We start from the raw sequence: 23,465 nt of genomic DNA, 5'->3' as shown, positions 1-23,465 counted from the left end.
GCACCAACCCTATGTGTGAAATTCCAATCTGCCCCAAAACACACGGTTTTGACCCCAAAATGTTCCTTTTTGTCCCTAACATTGGTGCTTCCACCCGCGTCGTGTTAGTTTCCAGTGCAACCACCAAAACTCCTGGTTTATCTGTTAAAAATGGGGTTAAAATAACAATAACTCTCCCCAGTTTCATCTGCCTTGTCCAGATGGGCAGAGCAGGGAGCTCTATAGGGAAAATCCATAGGGAAAACCTTCCCCAGAGCACGTTTCTGTCCTATACCCCTCTTGGCACCTATAGGGGAATATGAACAGCCTGCAGGGTCCCACATTCTGATGAGAAAAATCTCATCAAATAACAATAAATTAATGCTTTGAGACTTTTTTTTGCCAGTTAATTATAAAAGTGTAAAATACTCCAGGAAGATACAGGCTCAAAACCCAGAAGTTCATCATCATCCTCACAACTATTTTTTCATAGAGCTAATAGTTCACCAGAGTAAAATAAAAAGACAAATAGCTTAAGAGAGTTATTAAAGTATTAAGTTATTAAAACAAATTAAAAATAAAGAGTTTATTACAGTTTTTGTTAACGTTTGGTCCCCTAATGTGAGAAACACTCCGTAGCCAATAACTTAGGCTCAGGCGAGGATCTCAGTGAAGTAGTAATTTATTCGCGATTGCCATGGCGGGCGCCCCACAAGCAGGAGAGAGCGCCTCTACTAGTTCCAAAACACAGTTTATATACCTTTTGATGGCAGGACCCTCCCCTGTTTCCCCACTGAGTGGGTAATCCAGGTTCACAATCTATCTGATGCTTCACAAACAATGCATGGCCTTCAGTTGCCGGCCTGTTAAATTTCAAATTTCTTTTGACATTTTTACTGTTTGAAGTGGTAATGTTTCTTCACTTACCTGACTTGACTTGACACCGTGATTTTCACCTAATTGTCCTAAGGAGTCTGGTTGTCTGCATTTCACTAGGTCGCCTGCTAAACTTTCTTATCACTGTAAGCATATCTCAGTACCACATTCCCTCCTTCTAAACAATGTAACTCTGCAAAAACAACATTTCTATTCCCACAATTCCCCCCTTTTCTTTTTTTATAAACTGTTGATTTTTGCAAAACCTTTCTGTAAGGTGCAATTTGATAGACTTCTTCTTCTTTGCTTTCTTTGCTTTCCATCTCCTCATTATCTCCTTAGCTGAGTAAGGTGGTAGCTCCATGGTCATTTGTTTCAATAGTGCGGTTTCAGTTAACCACTGTACTAGTCCTCTTACACAGGGGATAATGCAGCAACCAATGGCTGTCAAAACTCCTACAACTACGATCAAGGATGTAAATATGCCTACTTTTTCTGCCAATTCACTGGCAAGGGTGGTAAGCCCTTGCAATGTTCTTGTTACCGAGCCATCTGGGACACTATTTTTGGGTATAAGAGTGCAACAATGGTTGCTCAGTATTAGACACACAAACACACCTCCTTCCTCTGCGAGCATCATATCTAATGCTATCCTGTTTTCCCAAGCCATTTTGCTGATGGCATCTAGTTGTTCATCGATTCCTCTCATCGCATCCTTGGTATAATTGATGAATCTCTGCTGATTATAATAGAAATAATTAATCCAATCCACATTTTTATTGATTGTTACCCACCAGACCAGTGACTCAAACCCTGCAGCAATTTGATTTCTGGCTTTATGTTCATCTGGAACTCCTCTAGGTACCCCAATAGAATCTATATATACTCTATCATCAAATGATATTCCTAAGCCTCTTTTACTTCTGGGTATTTGTGATGTTTCTCTTTCAAATGCCAGGGTGAAGGGTATAGCTAATTGAACAAGTGCGCAAGTGCCTTCCCAATTAGATGGTAGGGTGGACCGTAAGATCTTCCCTCCACCGTACCACCAGAGATCTGCCCTGGGGATCTCTAGTCTTGAGCAGTTTCCCATCAAGTCCTTGGTAGCACAAGGCAAATTCTCGTAGATGCCAGGTAGCACTCACACCCTGCCGTGAGAGGCAAGCTGTATGGTTACCTATAGCTGTAGAGAATGCAGGGGGAACCGTGATACTGTTATCATGCAAGGAACAGCAAAGAGAGACTTACAGGCCTCATTTCCCCGGCAGTCTTTTCTTGGTACAATGCAATCATATATCGCATCCCTTGGGAGTCTTTGGTCCACCCCCATGGGAAGGGCACTATCTGGGCAATCGGTCATCCCGAGGCACAAGCATAGCAGTAGCTACGGTTGAGACTCTGGACGGTATATTTGACCCATTCTATCCAGGCATTCACATCCCCATACCTTGTTTGAACTGACACATTTCAGAGGGCCTCCTGTTTTCTCTCCTGTTTTCTCCTTGAGTTTCTCCCTTTCTCTGATGGCAATAGAGGATTGTTTCCATACAGTATTCTCAATCTGGCTGTTGGGTCTCTCTCAGTTATTGGTTCTCTCTGCTCAATTGTCGTTAGGCATTTAAATCTCCACAAGCTAACACCTCACAAACATCGAACGTGACAGAATGTGGTACATAACCCTCTGTCACAGTCACCCATATTTTGATGGGGTATCCCGTTTTTGCTATTATCTGGTCGTGCCTTTTGCAAGTTGCCAATTGACCAAGGCCTTCTCTGAGGCCTAGAATCACTAAAATCAAAATTAGTAATCAATTTTTCCCTGTCATTATTTTTAAACCTTAGGTTTCCAAATAATTATTGATACAAAAAGTAAGATGTACACTACTACTATAACAACCCCCCCTTGGGAGCACTGCAATTCACTATAGGTCTGTTCTTTCTCTCAATCACAAGTCACAGTCGTTAGTTACCTGTGAAAATAAAAGGTTAGTTTACAATTGTAAGCTCTTATCTTGCTCAGAGTCCACTATGAGATTTTTCAATTTCAACTTCCAACAAGTCTTTTGTAGGAACAGCTTCCCAGGTACTAGCGTCAACGGATGCCTTCACTCGAGTATAGTGAGTCCAACCTTTTTCCACAGTTCTTAGGCTGTTTCAGTGGTTAGTAATTGTCCTTCCCATTCAGGCCGGAGCTGACTCTTTCCAGGTCCAAACCAGGACCCGGTTTCCTGGGTGATGGTGGTGAATGGGGAATTCCAAAGGTGGGGTTTGAGCCAACAACCCACAGGTCCTGAGAAATGACAAAGAAGAGGACAACCCCAGAATACAGTTCTTAAGAAAACTCTCTTGTTTTGAATTGTGGTATCTCATCCCTTCTGCCCAGATAGGGCAATCTGAACAGCATCTCATATGGTAAAATTCCTATATCATTTTTTTGGTGCTGTTTAAACCTGTAGGAGTAAGCATTTTACCCAAGGAAGTTGGGTTTCTAACACTAGTTTAGTTAATTGCTTCTTTAATGTCTGATTCATTCGTTCCACCTTCCCAGAAGAGGAGGGGTGCCAGGGGCTGTGAAAATCCCACTCAATCTCTAAGGCCTGCTTTAACCCTTGCAGTAAAGCTTTACGCCCATCCAGTCACGTGGTCAATTAGGACAAACAAGTAACTCAGTAAGGTCTACCTGTATACTTTGGAAAGGTCAAACCCCTGGCTCCCGTCCTCTTCTAGATGGATTACAGAAGACCTTTTTATTTACCTTTTGACATATGGTACATCCTCTACATATGTGCTTCCCTAAAGTGTATATTCCTACACAGACATACTTTCTTATCACATATTGCTTGCACCTCCCAATGACTCTTCTGATGTAAAACAGTTAATATTTGCCTCATTATCACTTTATTCAGCATTTCTCTCCCATCAGGGAGTATCGATTTTCCTTCAGACTTCATGGCTCCTGATTCCTTAAAAAAAATCTTTCTTTTAAAACTTTTTAGTTCTTTCTTAATTTTCAACAATTCCCTGAATCCTCTCTGCATTTATTCTGTTTTCCTTCAGACATTAGATGCCTTAAATACCTGACTTCTCTTTCTCCATATTGTAATTTATTTATTTTTTTAATACTCCCAAGCCCTGCTTTCCCAGAAAGTTGAATAGCTTGTTAGTAGCTTTCTTCACAACTCTTTTCTCCTGTCCTGACAATAGAAAACGATCCACATATTTGTTAACATTAATACCTCCTTGGGAGGTTGTAATTGCTCCAAAATCTTTTTTAGAACTTAACCAAATAGATAGGTGGCCCAGTAAACCCTTGGGGGTAAAATTGTCCACCTATATTGTTGCTTCCGCCCCCATTTCAGGGTCTTTCCAGTCAGAGGTGAATATAAATGTATGTTTGCTCTCAGGGCCTGAGAGCACTCCATTAATAACACTGTTATTCCAGTCTAACAATTTACTAGTTGAATGCCCAATTTAATCATCAAATCCCTTCCCAACAAGTTAGTCCCTGCCTTGGGTACATACAATAATTACCCAGTGATCATTTTATCCCCTGGTCTCAGCTTGGTATCCCCCAAAAGTGGCACTGTTATCCCAGCCCCTTCTGCCCCCATCACTTTTTAGGGTTTCATTAGTTAATTTAATCCCTGATACTTTACAAGTCAGTAATGACCTAGCTGTTCCCCAATGTATTGGGTTTGATGGCAAGGTTCGGGGGCTGTGAGTGGGGGGCGTGGGAAACTGCAGTGGCAGCCCCCGTGAGAAAAACCCAGAAGCCTCCCCGTGGCAGGTAAGGGACAATTTCATCTGGCCCCAAAGGGGCCCACTGCCGCCCAGAGCCAAGCCATGAGCAATACAGTCCGTGCCTCTGTGAGAGCACAGCCACGAAAACAAACAAACAAAGAAACAAACAAAAGCCTGCTGCTCAACAGCAGTTGGGAGAGCGAGAAACCCCCCCGCAGACACCAAAGTCAGTGCAGAAGGAGGGGGAGGAGGCGCTCCAGGCGCTGGAGCCGAAGCCCCCCTGCGGCCGCTGGAGAGGCCCCTGGTGGAGCAGGCTGTTCCCCCCTCCCCAATGCTTGGGAAACTGACCAAACACCACAGCAAATATGCAAATATACCAAAACTTCTAGACTGTTACTTAGATAATGCCTACATCACCTTTCCCTGCTCATTCAACTTCAAACAGCTCTGTTAAATACTACATGCCACACCTTTAACACCTTCAGCAACCCTTTTAACACTTCCTTTATCTTTCTCCAGCCTGTACTTTTCTAATACCAGCACCAAAGGCTCAGTCAGGGTCCAACTTAATTCCATACCTTTTCCCTCCAAGATAAACAACATATCAATATAGCATATTTCATCCCATTTTCCTTCTTTCCTCCTTCTTCCACTCCCGATATTCCTATTCGAAGTGGCCAGCCTGGCCACACTTAAAACATCTTATCAAAGCCTGTCCCTGCTAGGACTCAGGCCACAACACAGGCAGCCTTCTTTGCCTGCCATTCCTTCATCTCTCTTCCTCTCCTTTCCATCCTGGCCCTGACTCCCCCTGAAGATTTTCTTCCTCTTTCTCCAACCCTCTGCCTTACTACCTGCTGCACTGTCAATACCATTAGTTTCGCTCTTTTTTTTTTTTTTTTTCCTTCTTACCTCCCCTCCGGACACACACCTCCAGGGCCTCCCGCAGGAGGGTCCCCCAGTGACTGTTCACTACATCCCCCCACCTTCTGAAGCATTTTCTGCGTATTCTGCCAGGCTTTAATCACACAATGAACTTTCAAGAGCCCTTGGGATACTGGGTCCTCAGGTCTCATCCCCAAGTACTTTCTCATTCTGACCCCAAGTCTCTCATATGATTTCTGTGTTGCACACTATTATTATTCCAGCCAGGATTGGCAAGTGGGTATTTCTGCCCTGCCGGTATTACCCCTGGTCCTGGAGGATGAGCTCTTTCCCATTCTTGTACAGCAGCTCTCCTCCTGATCATTCCCATTTCTTTCCCTGTAAACAACATACTTATAGACATAATTCCCTCCCCCAAGAGTATGAATCAGGTCGTAGGAACGGGTCTAATTGTTCAACTAGGCTGTTGGGGTCCTTGAATAAAGACTTCCTCTCCTTCTTAAAAGTTCTAACCTCTCTGCTGGTAAGGAGGAGGGGGTAGTTCACCTAAGAGGATATACAGTTATTGTTAGTACTGTTAGTATCAGGGAAGGCAAAATTCTCAATATCTCTTCTACCTTGTTCTAATTCTTGCCAGAACCTAGAGTACGATCCTTCTTTAGGGACAGTGTTAATTACAGTCCCTGTCTCCCTTCCCGGAGTGACTGCTGCTGCCACCAGTTCAATATTAAGATTATAGGGAACATAACTTGGCTCCTTCTCTAAAAAAGGAATCTTCTTGTTTACACATAGATTTAAAGCCTGAATTTTCATCAGACCCGTATTTTGGCCAAAATACTGCTGTTTCCTTAATTGGTTCTTTTGTCCAGACTGATACACAATATTTAACCTTTTTTTTTTAAATTATTTTTCTTTTACAATCCCTCTAATTTTGGGATTATGTTTCCAATTTCTTATCATTCTTCAGGAAGAACTATTAGTAGGCACTCCCCCAGGGATATCTCCCTGTCCCCTGGAACTCATATCTTCCCATCTTTCCTAACCCTCGCCCGTATGTGCTACAGAAATTTCCCTTCTGCAGTTTACCACACACCAACGTACTGAAAGATGGGGGTGTACCGCCAAGCACTTCCCCGTGCCAGCGTTACCGCACACCTGAGTTTACCAGATTCCCTGGTGTACTTCCAAGCACTTCCCCGTGCAAGGATTACCGTACACCAGATTCCCCTGGTGTAGTGCCAGCACTTCCCCGTGCAAGGGCTTACCATACACCAGATACCCGACCCCCAAGGCAATACTTAATATTTCTTACCTTGGTCTGTGCACAGAGTTACCGGATCGATTCTTAAAAACCCGGAGTGCCTACCTTCTTCCTTTCCCCACTACTTCACGGATCCTGCCTCTTTAACCAGTCTCGGGCCCTCTGTCAGCTTTCCGCAGAACCGCCACCGTCGATGCACAGGACCGCTGAAATCAGCGGGGCATGCCTTCCTGCTGCTGCGGCGGTGGGGCTCCCCAGTAGGTGACTGGATCCCGGACGAGCCCCCAAATTGTGAGAAACACTCCGTAGCCAATAACTTAGGCTCAGGCGAGGATCTCAGTGAAGTAGTAATTTATTCGCGATTGCAATGGCGGGCGCCCCACAAGCAGGAGAGAGTGCCTCTACTAGTTCCAAAACACAGTTTATATACCTTTTGATGGCAGGACCCTCCCCTGTTTCCCCACTGAGTGGGTAATCCAGGTTCACAATCTATCTGATGCTTCACAAACAATGCATGGCCTTCAGTTGCCGGCCTGTTAAATTTCAAATTTCTTTTGACATTTTTACTGTTTGAAGTGGTAATGTTTCTTCACTTACCTGACTTGACTTGACACCGTGATTTTCACCTAATTGTCCTAAGGAGTCTGGTTGTCTGCATTTCACTAGGTCGCCTGCTAAACTTTCTTATCACTGTAAGCATATCTCAGTACCACATTCCCTCCTTCTAAACAATGTAACTCTGCAAAAACAACATTTCTATTCCCACACCTAACTATGAGGCACTGTACAACATCACCCCTTCCTTCACCCTTCTGTGAGGGGAATGGCAAAATTTCACTCATATTATTGTCATTTATATTGCCAAATTTTATTTGAAGCCTGATAGTAAGTAGTTACGTGGGCTTTCCTCACCGAATTACCACTTAAAACCCACAATTGCCACCAAACTGCCCCAATTTTGCTGCTTTTTGGCCTCTTTCCGCTGTTGTGGGGAGTTGCTACAGGTTTTCACTACACTTCAAATCTGGATCAAGGGCAAAGAGGAGATAAATGAAAGTAAATATCTGTGCAAATATAAAGTCATAAATAGCGTCTGTAAATATTTATATATATAAAATCATCCTTTTCAGTTGCTGTGCTCTGGAGTTTAATTTTGCATCTAAACACATTGCATGTAGGGTCTTCTATGTTCCCTTACCGGCTGGCAGGTTTTTCACTTTATTTTTACACCAAGGAGACCTGATTTAACCTGAATGCTATTCTTGTACTTCCAAGGAACATATATTTAATTTAAAATATATTTAACTAACTCTTTTATCGCTTGTTCACCACAGCTGACCTCCAGCTCACCCCCCTTGTCCCCCCCCAGCAGGTCCCGCAGCACCTCATTGTAGATCTCCAGGAAACTGGCGCTGAAACTGTACTTTGGGGGGGTCAGGGGGGCGCAAAATCCCCCCAAAAAGGGGCCCCGAGTGCCTAAAGAACCACCAAAAGCCTCCAAACCCTATAAAGAACCCCAAAGAGCCCCCAAAAGAGCAGACCCAAAGTCCCCAAAGCTAAAGAAATTCCCCCAAAAACCCACCCTAACCCCCCCACCCCAAAAGCCCTACTCCCCCAAGAAAGCCCTACCCCCTCAAAAAAAGCCCTAAATTAGCCCCCAAAAGACCTACCCCCAAAAAAGCCCCCATAAGCCCTAATCCCCCCAAAAGCACCCCAAGAAGCCCTAACCCCCCCAAATGCCTTAAATCCCCCAAAAGAAGCCCCCAAAAGCTCAAAACCCCCTCAAAAAAGCCCCTAAAAGACTTAATTCCCCCCCAAAAAATCTCCCCAAAGCCCTAAACTAGCCCCCCAAAAGCTGTAACCCCCCCAAAAAAAAGCACCCCAAGAAGTCCTAAACCCTCCCAAATGCCTTAAACCCCCAAAAGTCCCAAAATCCCCTCAAAAAAGCCCCTAAAAGACCTAATCCCCCCAAAAAAGCTCCCAAAAGCCATAACTCCCCAAAAAGTCTCCCCAAAAGTCCCCCCAAAAGCCCTAACCTCCAAAAAAAGCCCCCCAAAAGCCCTAAATTAGCCACCAAAAAGCCCTAACACCCCCCCAAAAAAAACCAAAAGCCCCCAAAAACCCTAAGCCTCTCCCAAAAGCACTAACACACCCAAAGAAGCCCCCAAAAGCCCTAAACGCCCCCATAAGACGTCCCCAAAAGCCCTAATCCCCCCCAAAAGCACCCCAAGAAGCCCTAAACCTCCCCCAAACACCATAAATCCCCCAAAAGAAGCCCCCAAAAGCTCAAAACTCCCTCCAAAAGGCCCCTAAAAGACCTAATTCCCCCCAAAAATCTCCCCAAAGCCCTAAATTAGCCCCCCAAAAGCTGTAACCCCTCCCAAAAAAGCACCCCAAGAAGTCCTAACCCCCCCCCAAATGCCTTAAACCCCCCAAAGTCCCAAAAGGCTCAAAACCCCCTCAAAAAAGCCCCTAAAAGACCTAATGCCCCCAAAAAAGCCCCCAAAAGCCGTAATCCCCCAAAAAAGCCCTAAACACCCAAAAAAAAGCCTCCCCAAAAGCTCACCAAAAAGCCCTAACCCCCCCAAAAAGCTCCCCAAAACCCTAAAGTAGCCACCAGAAAGCCCTAACACCCCAAAAAAAGCCCCCCAAAAGCCCTAAGCCCCCCAAAAGCGCTAACACACCCAAAGAAGCCCCCAAAAGCCCTAAGCACCGCCCAAAGAAGCCCCCAAAACCCCTAACTCCCCCCAAAAAAGCCCCAAAAGCCCCCCAAAAGCCCCCAAACCCCCCAAAACTAGGTGCCTCAGCCCCCGCCTGCCACCCTTTGTGCTCCAGCTGGCGGGCGCCCCCGAAGAGGTGCCGCACGGCGCGGGGGATCACCCCCCAACTTGTGGGGTCGGCGTCCCCCGGCCCCTCCATGGTGTAGGTTTTGCCGCTGCCCGTCTGCCCGTAGGCGAAGATGCAGACGGGATACCCGTCCAGGGCCGACTGGGGGGGGTCGGGGGGGGTTTATAGGGCAAATGGGGGGAAAAAGGGGTCTTTTGGGGGAAAATAAGGGTCATTGGGGGGAGTTCAGGGGTAAACGGGGGCGTTTGGGGTAGAAACTGGGGGAATGGGGGCACTTGTGGGGGAAATAGGGGTCTTTGGGGGCAAAATAGGGGTCTTTGGGGGGAGTCCAGGGGCAAACGGGGGTATTTGGGGTGGAAACTGGGGGGAAATGGGGGTCTTTGGGGGGAAATGGGGGGGAAATATGGGTCTTTGGGGGGAAATGGGGGCATTTGGTGGGGCTAACGGGGCACTTTGGGGGCCTTTGGGAGGGAAACTGGGGCAAACGGGCACTTTTGGGGAGAATGGGAAGAAACAGGGGCATTTATGGGGAAAATGGGGGGAAACAGCGCTTCTTGGGGGGGGAAATAGGGCAGAAACTGGAGGGAATGGGGGCACTTGTGGGGGAAATGGGAGGGAAATACGGGTCTTTGGGGGGAAATGGGGGCGCACACAGCAGAAGACGCGGATGTTCCCCTGGGGAGGGGGAAAAAAAAAAGGGAAAAAAAGGTATTTTGTAGAATATCGAGGACTTGAAGAGGACTGGCCCTAAAACGGAGCCTTGGGGGATCCCAATGGTGACCTGACGTGGCCCCAATTGCCACAGCCCTGAGCCCTGCCCGACTGCCACTTGTCAGACAGATTATTTTTCTGTATTTTTCTGTATTTAAGTATGGATATATAAGAAAAACTTTCAGAGTTAAATATTTATATTCTTATATACTCTTACAATTTTGAACAAAAAAACAGAAACGAACCATGACCATTCTGTTGTTTATAGATTTGGGGCAAAACCTAAAAGAAACTATGTATTTTTTTAATTTTGAGCAAGAAAAACTAAGCATTTAATATATTTTTTTTTAATTTGAGGGAAAATTAAGTGTTTTTTTTTTAACTGAGCAAAAAAATGATTTGTTTTTGTATTTTTAAAAATTTGGGGCAAAAACATATGTATTTGTTAAACTCTGAGCAAAAAAGCTCAAAAAATGAAATGAGTTATTCTATTTTAAATTTTGAGAAATAGAAGAAGTGTTCTTTTGACTTTTTAAAATTTCAGTAAAAATCAAAAAAAGAAAGATGATTTTTTATTTGAGCAAACTAAAAAAAGGTTTTGTTTTTCAATTTCGAGAAAAAAGAATAAATGATACTTTTTAACTTTGAGGAAAAAACAGAAAGGAATGTTATTTTAAAAAAAAAGTTTGAGCAAAAAAAAACTTTTTTTTAAATTTTGACATAAACAAAAAATGAACGATTATTATTATTTATTATCAATTATTATCATTATTATTTTCATGTTGGGGCAAAAAATCCCCCGAAACGAATCCTGGTTTTTAAATTATTATTGATATTTTCAGTGTCAGCCCCCCTGGTGCACCTTGAGCTCCTGCAGCTGGTTGTGCAGGCGGCGCCGCTCCATCTCCAGCACGTGCAAATGCTCCTCCTGCGCCCCCGCCAGCGCCCGCAGCTCCGCCTGGGGGGGGGGAAAGGCCCGACCCCGTTGGCCAAGAGGCGCCCAACGCCGTCGGCCAAGACAGGAGCGCCAAGAATTGGATGTAAAAATTCAAAACTTTAGGGAAAAAACGCACAGAACTTGGGTACCCCGTCCGCGAAGAGCTTGTAGAAAAAGCACCAAGAATTTGGGGAAATAACCTATAAAATCTTCGGGAAGAGCCCCCCAAAAAACATGGGGAAAAACCATCCAGAATACAGGGGGAGGGGAAACCCACCAAGATTTGGTTGGGAAACACACAGAATTGGTGGAAACTCCCCCAAAGTTTGCGGGAAAAGCCAAGCAGAATTCGGGGAAGAGCCCCCAAAATCTGGAGGAAATGCCCCAATATCAGGAAGGGTTGGGGGGGAAGACCCCAATAATCAGGGGAGCCTAAGATAATAATTTAGGGGGGTACGGGGAATAATTTGGGAGAAGACAACAACTGGGGAAAAATCCGGCAAAACACCCCGAAATCGGGTAAAAAGCCCCCCGAAGCATCTCCAGCTGCGCTCCTCGCAGCCCATTTTGGGGCAGAATCCCGCTTTTGCTGGTTTTGCCCCGTGGGGGGGGGGGGGGGGAAATCAGCCTCGTACCCACCTGGGCGGCCCCCAGCTGCTCCTCCCGGTCCCGCGCCGCCTCCCGGAGCTCCTCCAGCTGCCGGTGCCGCTCCTGGAGCTCAGCCGCCAGCCGCTGCCGCTCGGCCGCCTGCGCCTCCGCCTCCCGCTGCCACCGGGACCGCTCCTCCTGGGACTGCTGCAGCTCCGTGCGCAGAGAGCTGGGAGGCACCGGGGGGGGGGCGCCGTTACCGGAGGGGGGGGGGGTCTCTGGTATCGGAGGGGGGGTCCCCGGGTATCGGAGGGGGAAGGGGAGGGGGCTTCCGTACCCTGAGGGGGGTTCCCAGTACCAGACGGGGAAGGGGGAGAGTCCCCGGTTACCGGAGGGGGGTCCCCGGGCACTGGAGGGGGAAGGGGACGGGTCCCCGGTTACCGGGGGTTCCCCTGTTACTGGAGGGGGAAGGGGAGGGGTCCCCTGTTACCCGAGGGGGGTTCCCGGTTAACAGAGGGGAAAGGGGGAGGGTCTCCGGTTACCGGGGGGGGTCCCCGCTACCGGAGGGGATAGGGGGAGGGTCACCAGTTACCCGAGGGAGGTCCCCGATACTAGGGGGGAAAGGGACAGGTCCTCTATTACCGGAGGGGGGGTGTCTCCGATACCTTACAGTGGTCCCCGGGTACCGGAGGGGGAAGTGGAGGGTGCTGCCGTACCCAGAGGGGGGTTCCCGGTACCGGAGGGGGAAGGGGACGGGTCCTCTGTTACCGGGGGGGAGTTCCCGGTTACCGGAGGGGGGTCCCCGGTACTGGGGGGAAAGGGGACAGGTCCTCCGTTACCGGAGGGGGGCGGTCCCCGATACCGGAGGAGGAAGGAAACGGGTCCCCCGTTACTGGAGGGGGGTCCCTAGGTACCAGAGGGGTCAGGGGAGGGGTCCCCGGTTACCGGGAGGGTGCAAACCGGTAGCGGGGGGGGGGAGTTACCGGGGCTCTCACCTCACTTGTCCCTCCAGCTCCTCCTCCCGGGCCCGGCTGTGCTGCAGCTGCTCCCGGAGCTGCCGGTTGTCATCCTCCAGGCCCCTTATCTTCTCCCGCAGCTCCGCCAGCTGCCCCCTCGGGTCCCCCGCCGCCCGCCGCCGCACCCCCGGTACCGGAGGCGGCGCTGCCGATCCCGAAGCCGCCCCCGGGGCCTTTTTCCCGGCCTGGGGGGCTGCGGCGACGGTCATGGCCTTGCGCAGAAGCCCTGGGGGGGGGGCACGGGGGGGTCACCGCGACCGAACGGTGGAACCGGGACCCCCCCGGTACAACCGGGACCCCCCCGGTGCCGCCCTACCTGGGCCTGGTGCCGTCGGGACGCTGATAGCCCGCAACGGGGCGCGGCTGCTGGGAGCCCAGCCCGCTCGGGGCCCGGAGCGGCGCCGTTTCTACGGGAGAACGGGAGGGTGAGACCGGAACCGGCACCGGGAACGGGAGCGGGAGCGGGGCCCAACCTGTTCGGGAGCCTCCGGCTCAGGCGCGGCCGCCGCGCGCTTGGCGTGAGCCTTGCGCACCGGTAACCGGGAGGCGGCCGGAAGTGACGCAGCCGCCGCCGTGGCCGGTACCGGGCGGGCGCCGCCGCCGCCGCCAGGCCTCGCCGCCATTGCGGCGCGCACACTCAAACCGCGCCCGCCCCGCGCTCCCATTGGGCGCCGCCTCCGCCAATCGCCGCGCGCCGCCCCGGGGCGCCGGCCAATAGGGAGGCGCGCGGGGGGTCACGTGGCCGCGCCCGCCGGGTAACGGCCGGCAGGGAGGGAGGGGGGAGGCGGGGCTTTAGAAGTAGAGGGCGGGGCTTCGGCGGTGGGGGCGGGGTTTGGGGTTTGGGGTTTGGGGTTTGGGGTTTGGGGTTTAGGGTATGGGGTCGGCTCCACGGCGGCAGTGGCGGCGGGAGGGGGGGCGTGCGGGAGCAGGGACGGGTCCCGGTTGGGGGGAGGGGCGGCCCGCTGCCGCCGTCCCTCCGCGCCCCCCCCTCGGGCACCCCCCCGCCGCCGCCGCTGCTGTATCACGGTCCTGCGCTGCGGCCGCCGGCCCGGACCCCCCCCGGGCCCCACCCCCCCAAAATTGGACCCCCCCAAAAAAAAATTGGACCCACCCCAAAAAGAAATTGGACCCCCCCCATAAAAAATTGTACCCCCTAAAAAGAAATTGGACCCCCCTCATAAAAAATTGGACACCCCCCCATAAGAATCTGACTTCCCCCCAAAAATTTGGACCCCCCCCCCAATCGGTAGTGCCCCCCCCTCCAAACTCTGTCTCCCCCCCCCCCGGTTTAGGACTCGCCCCCCTTACCCTACCCCAAATGCCCCCCCCCCAGCTGGGACCCCCCCCAATCTGCCCCCCCCGAATACCCTACCTGCCCCCCCCCCCGTTCCAGGACCCCCCAAAACGCCCCCCCATACCCTACAGGAGCCCCCCCATCTGTGCCCCCCCCATATGTTTCATGACCCCCCCCCTCATATTTTGGGACCCCAAAATGCCCCCCCACCCCCCATATGTTGCAGGAAGCATGGGCGAAAGCACGACAGACACCAGCAGAGTCAGATCGTGCTGCTCCCTTTTATTGCCCGAATAGCACAACTTTTATAGTGAACTTTACAGGGGCGGACAATGTTTCACACAAGATTATTTGTCAAAAGCACTCAGACAAACAACTAGAAGAAAACAACCCCACCTGCAAGAAAAGAACCCCCCTTTTGATTAGCAGTCAGGAAAACAACCCCCTTTGTGATTAACGGTCACGTAGACCTAGTCCTTGAGGCCAGCTGCTGGTAACAGTATTTTCTGAGTTTGGCGCTGTGGGAACACTGTCATGGGAACTTCTCATAGTTGCCCTGGTAGCTTGGTTTGCTCAGCTACAGCAAGCCATGGGATTTTTGCTGTTTCAAGAAATCCCTCAACACACATGCAACTAGGCAAAGAAAGTAAGGCTGAAAGCAGGATTGCTACCTTGGACTTTCGAAGAGCCAACTTTGACCTCTTCCGGGACCTGCTTGGGAGTATCTCATAGGATAGGCTGCTCGAAAGCAAGGGTGCTTGTGAGAGCTGGGCTACATTTAAGCAGCACTTCTTCCATGCTCAGGATCGGTGCATCCCAAGGAATAGGAAATCGGGGAAGGGGGGCAGGAAACCTGTGTGGATGAGCAAGGAGCTCATCAATAAGATCAAATGGAAGAGGATGGTCTGTGAAATGTGGAAAAAGGGCGGGCCTGTCCTCTTGGGAGGAGTATAGATGTGTTGTCAGGGCCTGCAGGGATGCGACCAGGAAGGCTAAAGCCCACCTAGAGATGAGGCTTGCGAAAGAGATAAAGGATAATAAGAAGGGTTTTTCAAGTATGTAAACGGCAAGAGGAAGACTAGGGATAATGTGGGTCCCTTGCTGAATGAGGGGGGTTTCCTGGTCAAGGGAGACGTTGAGAAGGCAGAGATACTGAATGCTTTCTTTGCGTCAGTCTTTGCTTCAAGGACACTCCCCCGGGACTCCTCGCCCCTGGCAATAGGACAAAGGGTCTGGGAAATGGAGGGCTCCCCCCTGGTGGACGTGGGAGTGGTTCGGGAGCGTCTGTGTGGGCTCAACACACACAAATCCCTGGGTCCCGATGGGATGCATCTGCGTGTGCTAAGGGAGCTGGCAGATGTGATCGCCGAACCGCTCTCTATCATCTTTGAAAGGTCCTGGAGAATGGGTGAGGTGCCTGAAGACTGGAGGATAGCCAAAGTCACTCAGAAGTGACCTCGTAGGCCCTTTCTGTGACATGTTGCTGCTGTTGCCCTATCAACTGCAGAGGCAGAAGTGACCTCACAGTCCCTGCCACAGTCACATTCCTCCTGCTGGGGCAGGAGATCCTGAGGCAGAGTTGAGGTCATCAGAGCATTTCCTCTCATCTCCTCCTTGTCGCCTACAAGCAGATCAAATCCATGGCCCCTCACATTCATCTTTGAATGCCGTGTGACTGCATGGAGTGGGTTTACGTGGCATGGTTTTGGTAGTGGGGGGCCATAGAGGTGGCTTTGGTGAGAAGAATCCAGAAGCTGCCCCACGTTAGATAAGGGCCCCACTGCTGGCCAGAACTGGGCCAATAAGCGACATTCTTTGCACCTCTGTGAGAGCATATTTAAACAGAAGAAAAAAAAAAAAGGCAAAAAAAAAAAAAAGCTGCTGTAGAACAGCAGCTGGGAGAAAGAGAGGAGTGAGAAATAGCCTTGCAGGTGCTAAGATCAGTTATGAAGGAGGGGGAGACGTGCTCCATGTCCCGGAGCAGAAGTCCCCTGCGGCCTGTGATGAGGACCATGGTGAAGCAGGCTGTCCCCCTTCAACCTGTAGAGGAGACCATGGTGGAGCAGGTGGACCTGCACTGACAGAGGTTGTAGTTTGTGGAGGACCCCTGCCAGAGCAGATTCCAGGCCAGACCTGTAACCCGTGGAGAGGAGCCCACGCAGGACCAGGTGACCTGGCAGGAGCTGCTGCCCGTGGGGGACCCAGGTTGGAGCAGTTTGCTCCTGAGGGATGGACCCCATGGTCTGGAGCAGTTTTTGATATCTTGCCTCCTGACCTCCCCAGATATGTCCTTGTGTTTGGGGCAGCTTTTCAAACATTGCCTGCAAGATGCTGTCTCCCTGCATGGGGACGGTCAGTTTCTGAGACAGAAGTGACATCTTAGTGGGATGGAAGGATACAGCATGCTGTAGGCAGGCCCTGCACAGCATGCGTAGCAGCCCTGCACAGCCCCTGAGGGGCCCAGCCCCAGTTCGTGCCCCCCAGCTTGTGCTCCAGAAGGGCTCCCCTAGGTCCTGTGTCACTTTTCCCACCTGGGTCCCTCGGCTATCCAAGGAAACCTTGGAGGCAGTGTCCACCTCTGACTGGAAAACTGAAACCAGCCATGAAAATAGATTGAAGAAACAGTTCAAAGCTGTGCAAAAAAGGATTCTAAGTAATAGCTGAAATAATCTCCCTTGCCAGCATCACCAGCTTTTTTTTTTTTTCTATGAATGTTCATTATTCATTTACACAGTTTTCCATTGACAACACCATGGAGAAGTGCAATAAATCAAATTATGCTTTCTTGAACAATAGTTTTATGCAAACATTTAGGAAAATACATTTTACATAAACACACATTTACCAAAACACATTTCCCAACAATTCTAATGCTTCTTTCTTTTTTTCCTTTTTTTTTTTTTTTTTTCTCCTCCATTTCTTCTGTCCTTGAAGAGCACTCTTGAGGGAGAGTCATTGCATTAAAGATTAATGCATGTTTAAAAGACTGAGATTGAGAAATACGCTCCATGCCATCATGAAGGGAGATAACAAAGAGTGTCAACAGTGTTGGCCCAAGTGCCCATCACTGAGGGATGCTGCTGGTAACTGGCTGAAAGGAGGACTTTGTACCACTGACACCTTGCCCCCAAAAACATCATCCCCTTTTTCAGTCCAAATATCACCAGTGTGGCTAAAGGGAACCCCAGGAAACCATGGCAAAGGCCTTGCTAAAGTGCAGGTTCACCTCGTTCCCTTCTTTCCCCTCCCCTTCTGTTTCAGCAGTTCCTTTGGTTCCTCCAACTGCCTGAAGAAGGCTGTGGCAGGACTTTCCCTATCACATTCCCAGGGTTAGAGGTGACAATTGCAGTTCTGCCAATCCTTTTTCTTGCCCTTCCTGAAGATGCGTTTGATGCCCACGTTTTTCAAGTCCCCAGAAATCTTGCTGATCCAAATGCCTGACAGCCCGGTCGAGAAAGGCGGGGTAGTGTGACATAACAGAGAGGGGCATCTGCAATGAACCTATGCAAAAGGGGTTCCAGGAATCTCACAGGGACACTGGGGGTTGTTCCTGGAATCACACAGGGCAATGGCAGGGCTGTGTGAGGTGTCCACATCTGAGCAGACCTCATACACACATGCCTTTAGAGAGAGCTCCTGCAGTCACTGCCAGAGGCTGGGAGACACCTCAGCTGTGGGGAGCCTCGCCCTGCTCTGCCCTCCTCTGAGATACCCCAGGACATGAGGAATGGGCACAGAGACCTCGGTTCAAGGAGGAACGTCCCAGAGCTGCCTTCAGGTGGCTTCCCAGGGGACGTTACTTGGCCTTGTGACGCTATCTGCCCAGCTGGCCTTCATGAGACTTCTAGGAATAGCGGATGGCCTTTGTGCTCCTTCGTGTTCATCTCTCCACACACATATGACGTGCCTGCCAGCACCAGCATTGGGTTTCTCTTTCAATGTCTCCCATGCACATACAGCAGGCCCTGCTCTTCTGGGAAATCTTATCCCTCAAGAAGCAATGAGCAATGGCCTGGCCAGCCATTGCTGAACTTACTACCCACACCTCTGAGCTTGTGATGGCACTCTCCAGAGTATGAAAAATTATTAAAAAGAAAACCTTGTTCCTGCAATGCATTCTGAGTCATATGCAGAAGACAATAGGCTTTTTTTTTTTTTTTTTTTTAAATATTAGTTCATCAGTTTCCTCAAGGCATCCTTGAGCTCCTGGTTCCTCATGCTGTAGATGAGTGGGTTCACTGCTGGAGGCACCACTGAGTACAGAACGGATACCACCAGGTCAAGGCATGGCGAAGAGATGGAGGGGGGCTTCAAGTAGGCAACCATGACAGTGCTAACAAACAGGGAGACCACGGCCAGGTGAGGGAGGCATGTGGAAAAGGCTTTGTGCCAGCCCTGCTCAGAGGGCATCCTCAGCACCACCCTGAAGATCTGCACATAGGAAATAACAATGAAAACAAAAGAACCAAAGACTAAGGAAAAACTGAAAACAAGTAGCTCAAATTCCCTGAGGTAGGCATCTGAGCAGGAGAGCTTGAGGATCTGGGGGATTTCACAGAAGAACTGCTCCACAGCATTGCCATGGCAGAGCGGCAGGGAAAATGTGTTGGCCATGTGCAGGACAGCTTGGAGAAAGTCACTGCCCCAGGCAGCTGCTGCCATAGTGGCACAAGCTCTGCTGCCCAGGAGGCTCCCATAGTGCAGGGGCTTGCAGATGGCAACATAGCGGTCATAGGCCATGGCAGTGAGAATTGAAAACTCTGAACCAAAGAAGAAGACGAAAAAGAGAACTTGTGCAGCACAGCCTTGATAGGAGATGGTCCTGGTGTCCCAGAGGGAATTGGCCATGGCTTTGGGGACAGTAATGGAGATGCATCCCAGGTCGAGGAGGGCGAGGTTGAGGAGGAAGAAGTACATGGGGGTGTGGAGGCAGTGGTCGCAGGCTACAGCGCTGAGGATGAGGCCGTTGCCCAGGAGGGCAGCCAGGTAGATGCCCAGGAAGAGCGCAAAGTGCAGGAGCTGCAGCTCACGCGTGTCTGCGAATGGCAGCAGGAGGAACTTGCTCACAGAGCTGCTGTTGGGCATTTTCTGACATTGAACACAGTTGTCTGTTGAAAAAGAGAAGGCAGAATAAAGTTAGAAGAGACTTCTCTGAGGAAAACATTTTGAAAGTCTTAGAGCACTCTCATCCCAAGCCTCTCTCTTTGCAGGAGAATCTTTCTGCAGCTCTACCGCTTGAGTCCCGGATGATTCTTTCTGAGGCTGACACTGGGAGCGGGGATTCCTGTGGGCTCCAGAGGAGTCCTTCCTGCTGTGAAGCATTCAGGAAGCAGGAAAAAGGGGGAAACTGAAGTTCAGTCCATTTATAAGATCCATGAACTTCGCAGTGTTGTTGCAAAGAACACCTCCCTCCAGTATAGAGCAAGGCAGATTTTCTTATGCTGAGTACAACAAGCACACTACTGTTTCCCAATATGTAGAGAGCTTAAAGCAGAGAAGCCCCAGTCCCACTGCAGATGGACAGAATCCTCACCTTGTCTGCAAGTGCATGAGCAGGACCTCAGCTTCTCCCTCTTTGCCAGGGCTGCAGAGGCCTCACTCCAGCTGCCCACAGACAGCCAGTCAGCAGCAAGGACATGGCCTTAGTGCAGAGGTGTCTTCTCCTTGTGGCACCTGGAGAACACAAGGATGCCAAGAGAGAGCTGCATCCTGCTGGAGAGCAGCCTGAAGACCAGAAGAACACCCCATGGACAGACATGAATATTCATAAGCTGGACTGTCCCAGCATCCCAGCTCCATCCCTTCAGTGTCTGGAGGAGGCTTAGCACTTGGCTCCTGGCTGTCCAGGGGAAGCTGGGTTATGGCTCTCCATGGACTTTCTGCCAGACGTCCTCACCTCACAGTGCAATCCAGCAGCAGTCTCAAAGCCTACTGCATTGCCCACTGCCCTCCCAGAAACAAGACCCAGGAGGAGACACTACCAGGACCTGCAGCTGCATGGCCCTGCAGCCAGACATTTACCTTGTCAAGGGCTGTGCAGATTTCTCCTGCAGGCAGCTCTCAGCATCCACCCACTCCCAACTGCCTCCAAGTCCTCTCTCCTTCTCTCCTCTCTTTGTGCCAGCTGCGGTCAGAGCCCCCAACCCTGCTGTGCTGTGCAGTGGAGCTGCTCCTGGGCAGAACTGTCTCTCTGCACCAGATCCCTCTTGCCAGGAGCAAGACTCAAAGAAAAAAGAAAGACTGGATTTGGAGACGTGGCATTTTTCAGGCTCAAGACTGGTGAACTATCCCTGATTAAACTGGTGTTTTTCAGAACTATTTTCCAACCTTTTTGCCATTTGAGTTACTCATTGTTGGAGAAAAATATGTGAATGGCAATACTGTCTAATAAGCAATAAAATGAGAAGAGATAATGTGTTATTCAGACTCTCAAAAACAAATCTGAAAGTTGTTTTTTTGTTCGTTTGTTTTTGTTTTTTTCCCTGATGTTTTGTCTCAGTGCTAAGATGCTTGAAACAGGATCTAATCACATTCCCTGCATGGGTATGATCTTCAATGTTTCTGTTCAGATTTTTTAAAATCGTTGCAAACATCTACTGACAGTATCCATTTAGAACGTTTCTCAGATCTTTCCTGTACTGATAATTATTTGGCAGGGACCAGGACTTGCTACTACAAGACTGTTGTATACTAGGGTGAGACTACTATCAACGGAAGGAGGAATTTGTTGGCTTATCGGAAATCCAGAGGAAACCAGCTGTGAGGCCTACCATTGAACACTGCTCTATGAATGCCAAGCAACATCTAAAATGTTAAAAATAGGCTTCAATCCTTAGAACCATAGGCTTTCAAACCTCAACGTTTGTTCTAATTGTCTTGGTGTGAGAAAGCTACTGATACTCTCATTTCTTGAGTAGTTGCAGGCAGAGAAAGTCTGAGCCTCTTGCCGTGTCATGGGTTTACATGGCAAGGTTTTGGTGTTAGGGGGCCACAGGCGTGGCTTCTGTGAGAAGGATCTAGAAGCTGCCCCATGTTTGGCAAGGGCCCCACTGCTGGCCAGAGCTGAGCCAGTAAGTGATGTTGTTTTGCGCCTCTGTGAGAGCAGATTTAGGAAAAAAAAAAAACACAACACTGCGCCACACAGCAGCTGGGAGAGTGAGAGGAGTGAGGAACAGCCTTGCAGGCGCCAAAGTCAGTGAGGAAGGAGGGGGAGAGGTGCTCCAGGCACACAGCACAAGTTCCCCTGCGGCCTGTGGTGAGGCCCATGGTGAAGCAGGCTGTCCCCCTGCAGCCCATGGAGTACCACGGTGGAGCAGGGTTCCACGCTGCAGCCCGTGGAGGAGCCCACGCAGGAGCAGGTGACCTGGTAGGAGCTGCTGCTCGTGGGGGACCTGTGCTGGAGCAGTCTGCTCCTGAGGGATGGACCCCATGGTATGAAGCCATGTGGGAGCAGTTCTGGAAGAGCTGCTGCCTGTGGGAAGCCCACGCCAGGTCAGTTCAGCAAGGCCTGCATCCTGTGGGAGGGACCCCACAGCACAGGGGACAAGAGTGATTGAGAAGGAGCGGTGGAGAAGCGCTCTAGACTGACCGAAACCCCCATTCCCCCACTCCCCTGCGCTACTCGGGGGGAGGAGGTGGAAGAGGGTGGATGGGGGGATAGGTGCTTTTGGTTTCTTTCCTTTGTTTCTCGCTTTTCTAGCTGCGTAGGAATAGGCAGTAAGTCTTACTGTCCCCCTATGCTGAGTCTGTTTTACCAGTCACAATAATTACTGCGCGTCCTCCCTGTCCTTATCTCAACCCTTGAGCCCTTTTGCTTGTGTTTTCTCCCTGTTCCTCTTTGAGGAGGGGGAGTGAGAGAGCGGTTGTGGTGGAGCTTGTCTGCCCACCTGAGTAAAATCACCACACTGTGTAAGGAGAAAAGCAAGGCAGAGTACACATACCCACACGTCAGGCGACATAGCAATCCAGCTGGCCATACTGTGACCTGTGATGTTTATGCATGTATCTACTCCTTGCTATTTTTCCCCTAAAATACTGTTCCTTTCAGGGAAAGGATTACATACTGCTTTTTCTGTTTAATCATCAACTTGGTGATGAGCTTGAGACCTTTAGAAGCTACTTAGAGAACCAGAATTTTATATCAAACTTTGACTTAAAAGTTGGACATGCAAAATCTACAGATCCAGAGGCAGATGCAGGGATAAAACTGTATGGAAACTGACTTTTAGATCAATAAAACTCACACATACTTTGTTGTTGTTATTAGTGGTTGTTATTATTAAAAGTCCATGCAATGGCCAGTCGTACAAATTGTCAACTGTCAATTGTAGAAAACTGGAGAGCGGCTAAAACTGAGCCATACAAGGAAGTAAACTTCCAAATAATAAATGCAATTACTTTTTATAAAATGAACTTTTTAATTTAATTTAATTTAATTTATTTATTTATTTTTTAAGAAATAGCTTCCTGAGTCCAATCTCTGTTTGCCAAAATATGGTCTTGAATCTAGGTTCCTCACATTGGTGTGAGTGCCTGCCTGTAATGTGCTGTGGAGGTTGGCTATTAGGCTCTGTGTGTGGCAGCAAGGTCATTTGTGAACCTCATTCACTGCAAACAGGGACATGTCAGAGAAACTATTTAAACATGTATCGTTTCTCTCTTCACACCTAGTCTCTACTTTTCATCTGCAGTCCCTTCTCATCTACTCACATTTTTCTTCCAGCACCAGTAGCAAAACAGATGGGCTCACAGGTCATGGGGAATTTATGGGGAATGCTGTTTCAAACGTGTTACTGGCCACAAGATGCTTCTTTTCCTATTGTTCAGTGAATGGGACTAGATAAAGCACTACACTTCCCTGATACAATTGCAGGTTTTTTTTCTGGCTTCATCCCTGATGAATTACTTGTATTTTGAAAATGTGTTCTTAAAGATATCTCAGATCTTTCCCTGCATTTCCTTTGGTGAAGCTTGATTCTTTTGGGCTAATTTTAATTTATTTAACGTTCAGTAAGGGTCTGATTTTATTTAACATGCACGTGCAACTTACCCCCCCAGTCTTAATGGCATTGCAACCACTTGTACTGCCCTATATATTTATTGTAATACTCCTCCCAGCTTTCATTGCATTCATCGTGTCTAGTTTATTTCTAGTCACTATATCCACATTACCCTTTTCCTGTGGCCTGAGTGGCTTTTGAGCATATTCTGTAAGGAAGCAATCCTGTATTAGTCTTATAATCATGCTTGCTTGGTAGTTTTTCCCACTAACATTTTCCTAGGAAATGTCTAGGTAATTGAACTCCTCCACTGGATCGTTACGCTGGATTC

General features: G+C 49.3%; 1 protein-coding gene and 1 long non-coding RNA gene across 2 annotated transcripts; both read right to left on the bottom strand.

Moving 5' to 3' along the window:
* Positions 1-662: 662 nt before the first annotated feature.
* LOC140001023 (uncharacterized) lies at positions 663-13,506 on the bottom strand. Its single transcript, XM_072032180.1, has 6 exons — positions 13,315-13,506; positions 13,158-13,248; positions 12,821-13,067; positions 11,877-12,054; positions 11,163-11,258; positions 663-3,145 (listed from the first exon to the last, which is right to left on the bottom strand). Exons 1-6 carry the CDS (start codon positions 13,504-13,506, stop codon positions 3,017-3,019), a joined length of 933 nt encoding a protein of 310 aa, XP_071888281.1. The 3' UTR covers positions 663-3,016.
* A 5,658-nt stretch (positions 13,507-19,164) lies between these two features.
* LOC140001007 (uncharacterized) lies at positions 19,165-20,294 on the bottom strand. The gene is made up of 3 exons (XR_011806175.1): positions 20,157-20,294; positions 19,669-19,808; positions 19,165-19,243 (listed from the first exon to the last, which is right to left on the bottom strand). It is a non-coding gene; the product is annotated as an uncharacterized lncRNA (long non-coding RNA).
* Between the last annotated feature and the right edge of the window lie 3,171 nt (positions 20,295-23,465).

This window comes from Anas platyrhynchos, chromosome 36 (assembly GCF_047663525.1).
Source record: "Anas platyrhynchos isolate ZD024472 breed Pekin duck chromosome 36, IASCAAS_PekinDuck_T2T, whole genome shotgun sequence".
Lineage (NCBI taxonomy): Eukaryota > Metazoa > Chordata > Aves > Anseriformes > Anatidae > Anas > Anas platyrhynchos.
The sequence above is the reverse complement of the archived record's forward strand: the minus strand, read 5'-3'. Positions and strand labels throughout refer to the sequence as shown.